This window comes from Equus przewalskii, chromosome 3, assembly GCF_037783145.1.
Source record: "Equus przewalskii isolate Varuska chromosome 3, EquPr2, whole genome shotgun sequence".
NCBI classification, from domain to species: Eukaryota; Metazoa; Chordata; class Mammalia; order Perissodactyla; family Equidae; genus Equus; species Equus przewalskii.
This window is the reverse complement of record NC_091833.1, coordinates 114844769-114858079: the sequence shown is the minus strand read 5'-3', so window position 1 is coordinate 114858079 and position 13311 is coordinate 114844769. Positions and strand designations below refer to the sequence as shown.

At 53.2% G+C, this 13311-nt stretch overlaps 1 protein-coding gene across 1 annotated transcript; it reads left to right on the top strand.

Annotated features, from left to right (window-relative positions):
- The first annotated feature begins 4700 nt into the window (after nucleotides 1–4700).
- On the top strand, nucleotides 4701–12664 carry GRPEL1 (GrpE like 1, mitochondrial). Its single transcript, XM_008524653.2, has 4 exons — nucleotides 4701–5079; nucleotides 7351–7513; nucleotides 8811–8892; nucleotides 11452–12664. The coding sequence occupies exons 1-4, from the start codon at nucleotides 4979–4981 to the stop codon at nucleotides 11796–11798; spliced, it is 693 nt and encodes a 230-aa protein (XP_008522875.1). The 5' UTR covers nucleotides 4701–4978; the 3' UTR covers nucleotides 11799–12664.
- The last annotated feature ends 647 nt before the right edge of the window (nucleotides 12665–13311 follow it).

The window sequence follows — 13311 nt, the reverse complement described above, 5'->3', positions numbered from 1 at the left end:
ATGGAGTGCCTGCCCCTGGACCTTTGCCTATGGGGGAAATAAACTTCTCTGGTTTAAGCTACTATCGTTTTGATTCTCTGATCCAGGAGGGCTCGGGAACAAGAGCAGCGGCAGGTGCATCTCTGCTCCCATGGCCATCCTGTGTGGGCCCTGACTCAGCATCCGTGTTTCCTGACAGCTGCCCCAGACTACCAGTGGCAGGAGAAGGGGCAGTGGATCGGCAGGTTCTTAAGCACCCCAGCTTCAGCCAGAGCTGCCGGGAGCCCCTCTGCCCTCCGGCACTGCTCACAAGAAGGTGCCCCACACCCCGTGTCCGTCACGGCACCCACCTCCTGCGTGCCCTCACTGATCGCAGCCGCTGTGGCGGATGCTGCTCACCATCTGGGGAATGTGCGACAGAGCCACGTGCTTTTCACAGTAACGTAAGCATCATTAGCCTCATGATACAGGGGAAGAGACCAAGATTCAGAGAGGCCCACTTCTCTCTGCTCACCAAGGTCCCATTGAGTCACAGCTGTCACCTCAAGATGCCTCTGGCTCCAGTTCTGGGTTTGCGATCAATCCAAGGACAGAGTCGAGGGGAGACAGAGAGTGGAGGCACCCAGCTTCCTAACAGGGACGAGAGAAAGGAACTCAGGTGGCGGAGGCAAAGCTTCCTCCATTATCCCATTTACATTTTCCAGTATTTCTGTAACAAGCATCCATCATTTTTATAATGAGGAACTGTCTCTCCCGCCAATCCTCACCTCCTGCTTTTCACAGTTCTGACTTTTTTCTGGCTGATGACTGATTCGACCAACACACAGGAGAGTTCAAATCACAGTGGGCTTGTGATGAACAATTTCATCGGCCTTGGATTCCAATTCTCTCTCATGCCCATGGGGTTTTTAAGAAGTTCTGCTCGGGATTCCAGGAGTTCACTGCCTCCTCTCACCTCCTCTGTCCTTTGGGCAGGTCAAGGCCACCCTCATGCCCACCTCTGCGGGGAGAGAGGGCCATGCCCACGGCGGGCACCAGAGCTACTCCTGAGTCCACTGGTTCCAGACAGCTATAGCCATCCTCCAGATGTCCTCGGGGAAATGGCCGTCCACTAATGTTGCGTTCGCTTCTTCCCCATACAACTGATGTGGCTCTTTTTGCAGAAAGTTATTTCAACTCAGATGTCTGTGGCCCCTTCTGGTGGCATTTTCTTACCAAGAATACCTTTCCGCTTTGGGGCCGGAGGGCTAGGGAGGATGGCGGCAAAATTTGCTGCTGGGTCGTCAGGTCCCTCTTCCAGGTACGCCTCTTACCTGGGAACCCCAGTTTCCTCCGGGCGGGGGGCTCAGGGGTGTCTCCTGCTGCACTGAAACAAACTAACGAAAGGGGCTGCGAATGAGCCACGATGGTGAGAACGGCAACAAGGTTATGATGAATCCGTTCAGTCCTGATATCCCAAATAAAGATAAAAGAAAATGGAGAGAATGGAGGTAACGCCTGCTCTCGGGGTTCTTAAGTGGCTTAGTGATTAGACTGGGTTCTCCCCTCCGGGTCCACGAGGCCACAATCGAGGTGCTGGCCGGGCTGGGCCCCTATCTGGGGGCTCCTTCAGGTTGCTAGTGGAGTCCAGCTCCTTGCAAGAGCAGGTCCTCGGTCCTCAGTCCATGCTGGTGGTCAGCTGGGGGCCACTCTCCGCCTCTAGAGGCCGCTGCGCGCCTTCTCACACGACCCCTCATCGTCACACCAGCAGTGGTGACCCGAGTCTTTCTCCTGCTTTGAAGCTGACTTTTCCTGCTGGAGGGAACTCGCTGCTTTGAAAGGGCTCACCAAGGTCAAGCCCACCAGACAATCTCCACTACGATCAGCTGGCTCGGGACCTTAATTACATCTGCAACGTCCCTTCCGGCCAGCACCTGGTGTGGCTGAATAACCAGAGAGCGGGTCTCTCCGGGCCCATCGTTAGAATTCTGTCTACCACACCCATCAGACCTATGTATATTTTTTAAATTTGTTATTTCAGAGTTGGATAAAAGGATGAAAATCCATGGCCCTGCTGAGAACGATGATAATAATAATGATGATGATGATGATGCAGCTCGCGGAAGCAGCCAACACTGGAGTAGACAGACTCAGGTTCTGGCTTCAGCCCTGACAGTCACATGGAAGCTGAGGTTAGTTGGGAAAAATATGCAAAAGTTCTGCCTTTTCCCACCTGTGTGACCTTGAGCAAGTCACCTAACCTGGCTGGCCCTGTCCTCTCCTCACCCACCACACTGTGGGCTGACCTGCGAGAGGATCCACAGAGCCCGGAAACGGCCGGCACTCAGCATCTCACCCACGCTGACATGCTGTCGAGCTATCTGCACGACCTTCTCCCGAGGATGTCTTCCTTTTCGAATGCCACTCCATCCTTGTTGGGGGCAGCACGTGCTATTTAGCTTGTTCTTCCCGTACCCCCTGCACCGGCCACCCATGCCCTTTGCCAGAAGTGCGTTCTGCAGGATGATCCAGGAGTCTTCCCATACAGGCAGCTTCTTCTCCATGTGGAGATGATGCGCACTGAGGTGATGAAGTTGCAGACCTCAGGGAACTACCCGAGCAGGCTCCAAAGAGCGGTGGCAAAATGACACCTCTGCACGCCCAGCCCCAGCTCCCTTTGGAGCAGTTCTCAATATGGCCACGAGGTGGCAGCACAGCAGGCCTCTGTTCAGGGCAAGCCCATCGTTTCCTCAGGGATCCAGGGCATGGCCTCCAGGCTGGTGGTTGAGCGTCCCAAGGGTGGCATCACCACTGCCAGGACCAGTGTCTGTCTCTGTCTCGGGACACAGAGGCTATAACTCTCTGTTGACTGTCTTCATGCTGCACCCTGAGCCATTTACAGCAGGATGCCCATCTGATTCCCTCTGAGCCCCAAGAATGGTTAGGAAAGGAATATTTGTACGTCTTAAATCTCACAATAAATGATATGATCCCAGTTTTACAGGTGACCAGATCAAGGGCGACAGTAATTAAGTGACTGGCTCCAGGTCACAGCCAATGAGGAATATGACACTACTTTAAATTTTATTACAGAAATTTTCAAACATATACAGAAGAAAATATCCGTAACTCCCACAGTATTTATCATCCAGTTTCAACCACTATCAACATTTTGCCACTTATTTTTCTCCTATCCTCATTTTTTTTTTTACCAGAGCATTTATAAAGCAAATTCCAGACCCTGTGGCAATTTACTGTAAATACTTCCATTTGCACCTCTAAACAATTAGAACATTTTACCTAACCACCAGGCCATTATCTCTCCCTAATAAAAGTATCAATAACTCCTTATTATCATCTAATACTGCTTATATTCAAATTTCCTCCCCCTTTCACAAATGTCTTTTTGACAGCTGGTCTGTTCTGTCTGATCCAAATAAGGTCCACACACTCCATTTGGTCCTGTCTTTTAAGCAGTTTTATTCTCAAACAGTCGTCCTTTCTTTTTTTCTCGAGGCCCTTCGTTAATGAATAAACTAGGCCATTTGTCTGGTATAACATCCCACATTCTGGATTTGGCTGTTTGCCTCCTCCTGCAGGTGGCACAGGGCCTGGCACAGAGCAGGTGTTCATTCAACATTACAAATCCTGTTAAGGGGAGCAAAGAGAAAGAACAGAGGTGTGGTCCTCACAAGTGTGATAGGTAGGCAGCACTCCACTTGAGGGGCCACAAGCTCCAGCCATGGGATCGTGGGGAGCCCACAGGCTCCAGCCCCGGGATCTTGGGGAGACCACAGGCTCCAGCCCCGGCATCTTGGGGAGACCACAGGCTCCAGCCCTGGGATCTTGGGGAGACCACAGGCTCCAGCCCTCCATCTTGGGGAGCCCACAGGCTCCAGCCCTGGGATCTTGGGGAGACCACAGGCTCCAGCCCCGGCATCTTGGGGAGACCACAGGCTCCAGCCCTGGGATCTTGGGGAGCCCACAGGCTCCAGCCCTCCATCTTGGTGGTGAGGACTGCAGGCCAAACAGTTGAAGCAGGAGCCAGACCAGAGCTCCTCGGGGCCCCTCGCTGGAGGGACAGAAGCCACGGGACATAAGAACAAATGGCAGCTCCTCTTCCAGCGCCTCGGCTTCTTCGTGCCACGTGATATACTATCGCTGACCTTCGTCATATAAAGAATACGTTTGTATTTGTGAGCTTTAGCTTGGTCCCTAAAGTCTTCCTAGGTGCTGCTCTCATTTTGTTGTTCTGTGTTTTATTCAGAGCAAACTGAAGGGGATAGAAAAGTGCAAGCAAAACCAACAAGCACCCACATTCCCAGCACCCAACATCAACACTGCTAACGTTTTGTCCCATTTTCTTCCGGGGTGTTTTTTTGTTGGAGCCCCCAACCACCGCCTTGCTCCTCCTCCCCGTCCGTCGCCGCCGCAGGGCAGCCAGCCCAGGGCGGAGCCTCCCAGAGGCCGCTGACCGCCGTCTCCTAAAGGACCTGCACAAGCGCGCCCCCGTGCTCTGCCCTCGGCCCAGGTGCACTGAACCAGCGCAGTCCCAGGAGCCGGGGCCGTGACGGAGGACGGGACAAACGCCTGCCCGGACCCAAGCCGACTCCTGGAGCCAACGGCGGCCCGAAACGTGAAGACACGTTCTACTGGAAACCGGCCGCCAAGTCCTGCAGGCGCCGAACACCCGCACTTCCGGCGTCCCGCCCCGCCCCATGCTCACTCCCCATTGGTCCCTCACTTGACCACGCCCCGCCCACGGGCAGTCTCCTCCCACTGTCCCCTTCCCCTTTCACCTCACCTTCTGGGTCTCCAAAAGGCTTCAGACCCCGCCCACCGAGGGTTGGGGAAAGCGCTCCGCCATGGCCCGCAATTATTGGTGACTATTGTCTGTCCATTAGAAGAGAGGAGGTGGCGGATTGGCTGAGGGAAAGCAGTTGGGCGGGAAGGCAGCCACAGAGTCTGCGCCGTGGCCTGTGCCCCGGTCGCGGGGAGGGGGTTGCAGCGGCATCTGCGCATGCCCGGTGCGTGCGCAGGGCCGGCGGCGGCGGCAGTCATGGCGGTTCGGTGCGTGAGGTTGGCGCGGCGCAGCCTCCCGGCCTTGGCGTTGTCTCTGAGGTGAGGGCGCCCGGCGCCTCGGCTGAGAAGGGGCGCGGTCCTCGGTGCCGCTGCCGGGCCCGCCGCCTCCCGCTCCGACTCGGCGAGGCCGCCCCGGGCCTCCTGGGCTCCCCGGAGCGGGCGTCGTGGGCGGCAGTTCCCGGCGGGGCGTGCACCACCGCCCGGGCTGCCCTGCGGGGCTGCTGTGCGGCGGGGCCGCTCTGCGGCGGGGCCGGGGTCCGAGGGAGCGGGGCCGCGCTGCCGCGGGCGCGGGCGGGAAGCGGGGGCCGGGCGCCGGGCGCGGGCCGTCGGCGCGGACAGCCTGCTGGAGCCGAGTTCCCGGCCGGCCCGCTCCGCTCCCCGTGTCCGTCTGCTGTCTTCTCTCGAGCCCGCGGCTCCCCCTCTTCGGAAGGCCTCCTCCTGCGTCGGTGGGGCGGGACCCAGCCTCTGCTCTGTTGGAGGAGCTGCCCCGAGCCGAGTTAATGCGGAGCAGCCGCTCGGGCCGCCGGCGCGCGGAGCTGGCAGGCCGGTCTCTGCCTGCAGGGGTCGCTGGCCGCGTGGAGGGGCGCCGGGCGGTGACGCGGGGCGAGGTGTGATCGCAGCCTGGGAAGTTACGTGCAGGGAGATCCGGGTACAGAGCAGGGACCGCCCGGAATACCTGAGTGAAGAAACTTTTCGCTCGAGTAGTTTGGGGGTTTGTATCTGGAATTGGTTCCCGGGAAAGTGATCCCCAAGTCAGCATTAATTTCTGCCTCTGAGAACTGGTTTCGCGGAAGGAGGCTCCGGTGGGGGAGGCAGGAGAGCTGAATGGTGGTCCTCGCTCTTGGAAGAGCCCAGCTCTCTGAGACTCAGTTTCCCGCCCCGGCCCTGGTGCGTCCCTCTCCACGCTTGTGCTGCTGCCCAGCGCTCTGCTGGCTGCGCTTGGGAAAGGGGTCTGCGGGCAGGCTGTGTCAGGACGACGGGGAAGGAAGACGGGTCACGACAGCACGCTCCGTGTTTACCTTACTCGCCTTTTTTAAGTCACCGAAATAAAAATACAGTGGACAGCTATTGCTCCCCACCCCTGCAGCATCACACTGGTGGCTCCGCTGCTCCTCTCCACAGGCCCAAGACTGGTGACAGGGTTTCTGGTTTGGTTTGTCTTGACAAAAATGGGGTCATGTTTCATGTTTCTCTAAACTGCGTTTCCTGCTGCACAGCACACTTGTAGTGTAGCCGGGAGATGACAGTTCACACGTTCTTTTGGTAGCTGCACAATATTTCAGACGACAGAAGCAACAGCTCATTCAGTCATTACGTCCTTGCTGCTGAGCATTCTGTTTCCGGCTGTCACTGGACGGTGCTGCCATGAGCACCCTTGTGCGTGCACTCTGCGTACTAAGAGCTCTTCTGTTCCTCGAGGCACTTTTCTTTAATCTGGGAAGAAAAGTAAGCACAGTTTATTTTCAGATTGGACGATGACATAGTTAAGAAGAGCTCCACTGGCCCTGGTGAAGAAATAAGACTATTCTATCATTCAGTAATGGCTTTGCGACCTTGGGCTTATCGCCTAACCTTTTCCACGTGGGGATCAGATCAGATAATATTGTCAGTCACTTCCAGGGTTAGCTTTGGTCCTCGCTGTGTTTCCCCTGGACATACCCCCGTGGTTTTCTACCTCCACACCTTTGCCAGGCAGTTCCCTCTTCCCGGGTGGGTCTGTCTGGCCCACTCCTGACTCCTTAGGAGTAACTCCTGCCTGTCCTGCAGAGCCCCTCTGCCACAGCCTTCAGGGTCTTCCATTTCCCCAAAGCTGGAAACCTGCGCTGAGCCTCCCAGAGCACGGTTCCTCTCTATTGCTTTTAAACCCAAGAATATAGCTTTCTGTGTGTAGATATCTGTTTTGCATGATGGTAAGTACCCCGTGGGCGAGATCTCTGCTGGGTGGGTCTGTGTAATCAGCATCGGCCCGGGGCCTCGCCTTTAATAGGAGCTACTCCATAAAGATGTGGTGGGGTCTGGATGCCCGTATCTCAGAGGCAGGAGTTCAGAATGGCGAGGAGAGGAGGTTAGTTCTGTAGCCTTGGTACGCTGACGATCGTTTAGGCGTGTATTGCAGAAGATTTTCTATGAATAAACAGCTTCTACACGTTGTATACAATTTGCCCTTACTAGACTAAGATAAATCCTTTCTCCCTCACGAGCCAATAGCAAATAGTTTTAAGTTGTCTCAGATTTCTAATATCATCCATCTGACTTTAACAAGGAAAAACACACATAGTCTTAATTTCTTGCATGTGGGCTTTTCTTCAGGCCATCTCCCCGGCTCTTGTGCACAGCAACTAAACAAAAGAACAATGGCCAGAACTTGGAAGAGGATGTGGGTCACAACGAACAGAAGACAGATCCTCCCTCTACAGAGAAGATGCTCATGGAAGAGAAGGTCAGGTTAGAGGAGCAGCTGAAGGAGACGATGGTAAGGCCGCACAGGCTCGAGTGGGGAAACGTGTGGTGAACTCCAGGTTCTTTGGAGGCTGTCTGTCCAGCCTCCGTGCTTTATTGACAACAGAGACCGAGGCCAGAGGAATTCAGTCGTTTGTCTAAGGATTATGGTTGGGTCATATAGCAAATTACTGCTGAAGAAGGGAGTAGAACCCAAATCGTGTGTGGCTCAGGTTCTGTCATGGGAATCATCTCTACGCACTACACTGTATATTGAATTAAGACTTGCAGTGGTCTTTGTAGATGAGGACCGCTCCGTGTGGCTGTTTAAGCTGGGCCTTAGGGAAGGTCAAGGGTTGGGGCCAGGGGTGTGGTTATGTGATGCTGGCTCGTGCGGAGGTAGGAGTAGTGACGCGGATGGTTACTCTGTGTGAAAAAGCGTAGGTGGCACAAGTCAAATTCTGTGAGGACTTAAGAACGGCACCGTCAAACCCTCACTCTGTGCTGGCACTGTTCTGACCTCTTCATCTGTAGTAATCCTCACGACAGCCCAGTGAGCCAGCTGTTAATCTCCCTGTTGATGAAGCAACTGAGGCCCAGAGAGGTTGAGTAAACTTCTTAAGGTCATCTAGCCGCTGAGCGGCAGAGCTAGGGTTTGAGTCTTGGAGGCCTTGCTCTCAGCACTGCACTGTAATCACCTGGGAGACAGGTGGAGTGTGGAGCACCCCCCCCCCCGGAGTAATTTAGTTAAAAATAGAAATGCTCAGATGAGTGCGATTACAGGAAAAGCAGTGTGAGAAATGAGGAAAGTACCAGAATTCAGATGATTATTACACAATAAGTGTTTGAACTGAGCTACATCTGGGCAACGTGAAAAAGAGCAGAAGTTCGTTGATGGGCTTTTCTCTATCTGATGGGATAGAGGCCTGGACTGTTGACCCAGGCTCGCTGTTCTCAACTTCTCGGGGTAGGAACCGAGGTGGGTCAGCCCCTCCTAGGGCTCTAGGCTTCCCTCAAGTTGGAAATTCTGCTGAGGAAATGAATGGTCCTTCCCTGAGGGGTGACGAGACCATCAGAACCACGAGAAAGTAGAAATGTTTTCTTGTCCTTTCCGTGGCTGTGTGCTTGAGTAAGGATGGCCTTGGGGCTGTATAAATATGTGACACCTTGACATCTTATTCCCTACTTGTTGGAAATAGTGACACAGTTGTAACTTATTTCTCCGTATTAAGCTGCACTGTCTGTAGTCCAAAATAACAGATGTTACTTGTATTTTGGCTTGGAGTTTATGTCAGATTTGCTTTCCTATGTTTTGTTTCTTTTTTTTTTAGGAAAAATATAAGCGAGCTCTGGCAGATACTGAGAACTTGCGGCAGAGGAGCCAAAAATTGGTGGAGGAGGCAAAATTATATGGTAACTTTAAATGTTATATGATGTTGATCCTGGAAAAATACCGGGCGGGGAAGGTGGGGGTGGGGTGCGAACGTGATTATCAAACAGCAGGATGGAGCAGGTGGGCAGCGCGAGCCCGCTGGCTGCATTCCTCCAGTTTTTAAGATGGGTCAGCGGCACAGTTGTCTGTAAGGAGCCAGAATTGCGTCGTGACTAGCATTGAGGCTGGTTAGCGTAATTCTCTCGGTGAGGAGCGTGTTCACTGCTCTTCACACGGTCTTCCACATGAAGGTGTGAACCTGCAGACACTTCTAGCAGGTCAGCCTCTCTGCTCACTTCCTAAGCCATACCAGCAATAACAGTGACATCACTTAAGATCTCCGAAAACGCTGTCAGCATTGTCGCCTTTGGATATATTTGTCACTGTGCTTCCCATTTTACAGTCAAGATCATTGAGGCTTAAATGACTTGTCTCTCATCACAAAGCTAGTAGCTAACGGCACCGGCGCCAAGGCCAGTGCTCCTGACTCCATCTCTGCTTGTGTTGTTTACTAAACATAAGGCTACCATTTGAGTACTTAGGGAACTGTCAGGCGGGCATTATTGCCCCGAGTTATAGTGAAGACCCTGAGGCTCACCGGGCGGGGGTAAATACTTTGCACAAGGACGAACTGGGTCTGTGGCCAAGTGGGAACCAAGGTGTACATCTTGTGAAGCCGCCACATTCAACACAGATAACAAACATCTTGAAACACTTTTGGTTCCTGGATGCTATCACCTCAACTCCGGGTTTTCTGCCTCTTTCTGGTAATGCCCTCGTTGGCTCCTTGTCTGTCTGACCTCCAAATATCTGGGTGCTTGAGGGCTCGGGGCCAGGCCTCCCCTCTCCTCGCTGTGCTCCCAGATGATTTGCCCTCTCTGATGGGTCTAAATGGCGTCCATACCCAGGTTCTCTTTTCAGCTCAGACATCTCTTCGGAGTTCTAGTCCCACACGTCCTATTATTTACTTGGCATCTTTACCTGGATGTCTCACAGGTATTTGAAACTTAATTGCTTCCTCTCTACTCATTTTAGTAAGGGATACCTGTTATCCACCCAGGTGCTTAGGTCAGTAATCTGAAGTTATCCTTTTGTCTCGCTCAGCCCCACATCCATACCATCCAGTGAGTGGTGAGTGGCTGATCTCTTCCTTCATCCACTTCCCTCTGCTGCTGCCACGCGGGTCCAAGCCAGCTTCAGCTCTTGCATCCCTGCCCCACACCCCAGGCCAAAGTGATTTTAAAGGACAGTTTGACACATCCCACCTTCACCCATTTCCACTGCCCCATCTAGAACCCTCAGCTACTCTGTGGGTCTGCCTCTTCCCTGTGGCCTGCCTGCCCCTCTGTTGCTTGAATGCTTGGATAGCTCCTAACTCTTCAGGCCTTGGTTCCCAGAACCCTTCCCTGGCTCTCCCGTCTAAGCGAAGGCCCTTATAAACACATGGTGTACAGTCCTCTCCGCGTTCACAAATGCTCCTTCACCTAAGTGTGTGATTTGTAATTGTGTTGTCACTTGTGTGATTAGACATTGATGACTTACACTCCATGAGGAGCAGACAGTTCCCTAGCAACTGGCACCAGTGTTAACCCATAGTAGATGCTCATGTTTTTATTGGATAGGTTGAAATTTTTTAATTTCAGGAGGGTCAAAATATCGTGAAAGGGAGTAAAGTTGTAAACAAGCGTTGCCTCCTGCAAAGTGGAGTCTTTGAAACTTGTGAAGACTCAATGAGGCCCCGCTAGCGCCCTTGAGACAGTACTTGCTGCGCTGCTGGGGCCTGGGGCACAGACGCCAGCTCGAGCGCTTGTCATCCCTCACTTCCGTTCAGCATCTAAAGCGTTTTCCTGAAGCCTCAAACCCTCTAAATTTTGTAATACACTGCCTTGAATTTTGAATGACTTTCTAGTACGTTATTTCTTCTGTTGGACTGAGGATAACGCAGGTTAAAGTTAAGGCTTGGGGTGTGTCTTAGCAACTTACCCCCCAGTGCCTAATAACTGCTGGCATTTATTGAGTACTCACGGTGTGCCGGGCACTCGAAGGTGTATAACCTTTCGATCATAACCACACCGTGTGTCAGGTGCTGTCGTGATCCTCGCTTTATAACTGAAGGAGCTGAGACCCAGCGAGATTGACCAAGATCCCACAGCAGTTAAGTAACAGCCGGGGATGGGCCCCAGGCTCCGTGCTCGGTGGCTCCCGTGCCGCGGCTGCGCCCCCTCCTGCAGCCTGCCGGCTTCCGCCGGGTAGCCGTCACATCCGCGGGGATGACGCGCTCTCCTGAGTTTGCAGTTTCTCAGGCTGGAGCAGGGTTGCTGTGTGAGGCGGTTCTGCACATTTTCAGCTGCCTGTTTTCATACCTAATTATTCTTGTCACAAGTTTTTTGTTTGAATCTGTTGAAATTCTAGGGTGAACGAATGATTTGAAAAGTTACCATTAAACAGCCTGTGCACAAAGTACGCAGGGCGTCCGCTTCTGAAGTGCCTCCCGCAGTTGACATGGAATGCGAGTGATGCTCTTCTTTACCTTCATTTAGGCATCCAGGGCTTCTGCAAGGACTTGTTAGAGGTTGCAGACATTTTGGAGAAGGCAACACAGTGTGTTCCCAAAGAAGAGATTAAAGATGACAACCCTCACCTGAAGAACCTCTACGAGGGGCTCGTGATGACCGAGGTCCAGATCCAGAAGGTGTTCACGAAGCACGGCTTGCTCAGGCTGAACCCGCTGGGGGCCAAGTTCGACCCTTACGAACACGAGGCCTTGTTCCACACCCCGGTGGAGGGGAAAGAGCCGGGCACGGTGGCGCTAGTTAACAAAGTGGGGTACAAGCTGCACGGGCGCACCCTGAGACCCGCCCTGGTGGGGGTGGTGAAGGAAGCGTAGCCGCCTCTGCAGGGTTCTAGTGGGTTTTTGGTAATCTCTTGCTATAACGCTTAAAGGCTGGTTCGTCCTTTCTTGTCTGTGAATATGTGACCTCCTCCGAAACCTTTTGGGAAAGCTGTAGTAACCAGTGGGATAAACAGAAAATAAGCCAGTTGCACAGTTGCGTTAATGAACTCTTAATTCGGGAGTCTGTTCGTTGATTTTCAGTACACGTCGAATAGTTCCACACGCTTGCAGGACAGGCCGACGGGACACTGCCGGACCCTCGAGTATCATGAATAATGCTGTACCTGCTCAGACTGCTGACGTCTGAGCGTCTGAAATGAAGGAAAGGTCTTCGGGAAGCCTGCCGTTTGGCTGGCTGGCTGCGCCCAGCTGCAGCCTGTGTCTCTGTCTCCCGGTAGCATGCGGGTTTCCGGGACCCTGGGCCCGTCACAGCTCATCCATCGAAGGAAAGGCGCGCGTGTAAACCTTGCTCAGAAAGATTTGATGGTGCCCCCCTTGGTGGAGAACATATGTGAGTTCATTTACAATTAATTAGTTACTAGCTAGCTGCTAGAAATGATCAACTTCTGGCTTTTCTTTGAGATGTGAAATGAGGACATGAACCTTAACAGTTCTCACCTCCTTATTTTGCCAGTAACTGACTTTGACAAAATCAGTTACTTTTGCCTTGTCATGTTCACATATTTGTAGAAATGTTTAAATCTATACTCAACTAGTTACTGATGACCTGAAGGTATTTTCCCTAGTGAGATGGACTTTCTCAAAATCTGAGGACTGCACGCTTGGTATAATTTAAATGTTAAATGTTTAATTTTTAAATTTTATTTAAGAGGATTAAAGCCCTCATGTTTATTTTCCTACATCCTGGTACCTCCTTTGTGTACTTCGGTGGAGATGCGTACTGAGGAGAGCGTGAAAGCTTTCCTGTTCTCTGCTCAGATCCCGAAGCTGTGTACTTGACACGCACAGGCAGCACGCGTCAGCTTCCATGCCAGAAGGGACAGCGGCCTCCCTCTAGTGCACTCGCAGGCTGGCCTCTGATGGGGCCTCCGCGGGCAGAAGTGTCTGCCCACAGACCATGGAGGGGACCGCAGCCCCTCAGGAGCTGCAGCAAGCACACAGGCGCCTGCAGAAGCCAGCTCCTGCACGCGCGTGACCTCCCTCCCTCGGGTGCGTCGGGGGAAGGTGAGTGGTGAGGTATCTGTTAGACACGAGGGAAAAGCCGCCTTCCACTGCCTTTGCTTCCGAGCGGGGCCTCTAGGATCGAAGGTCAGTACTCGTGAATCCATTCCTTGGATTCTCCTTGAAGCTGCCTTAGACTATTTGGTGAAAGACATACCCAGAACTAAAGGCAGCATAGTATACTGAGGAAACGGCCGACCGGGACCCACAGTTCTGCTTCTGTACTGTGCAGCTGCGAGGAGAGCATTTCCCGCCCCCCGCCCCCCCCCCCCCCCCCCGCCATCGTCTAGGCTGAGGGCTGAGTTCACACTACTTTCTGGCAGTA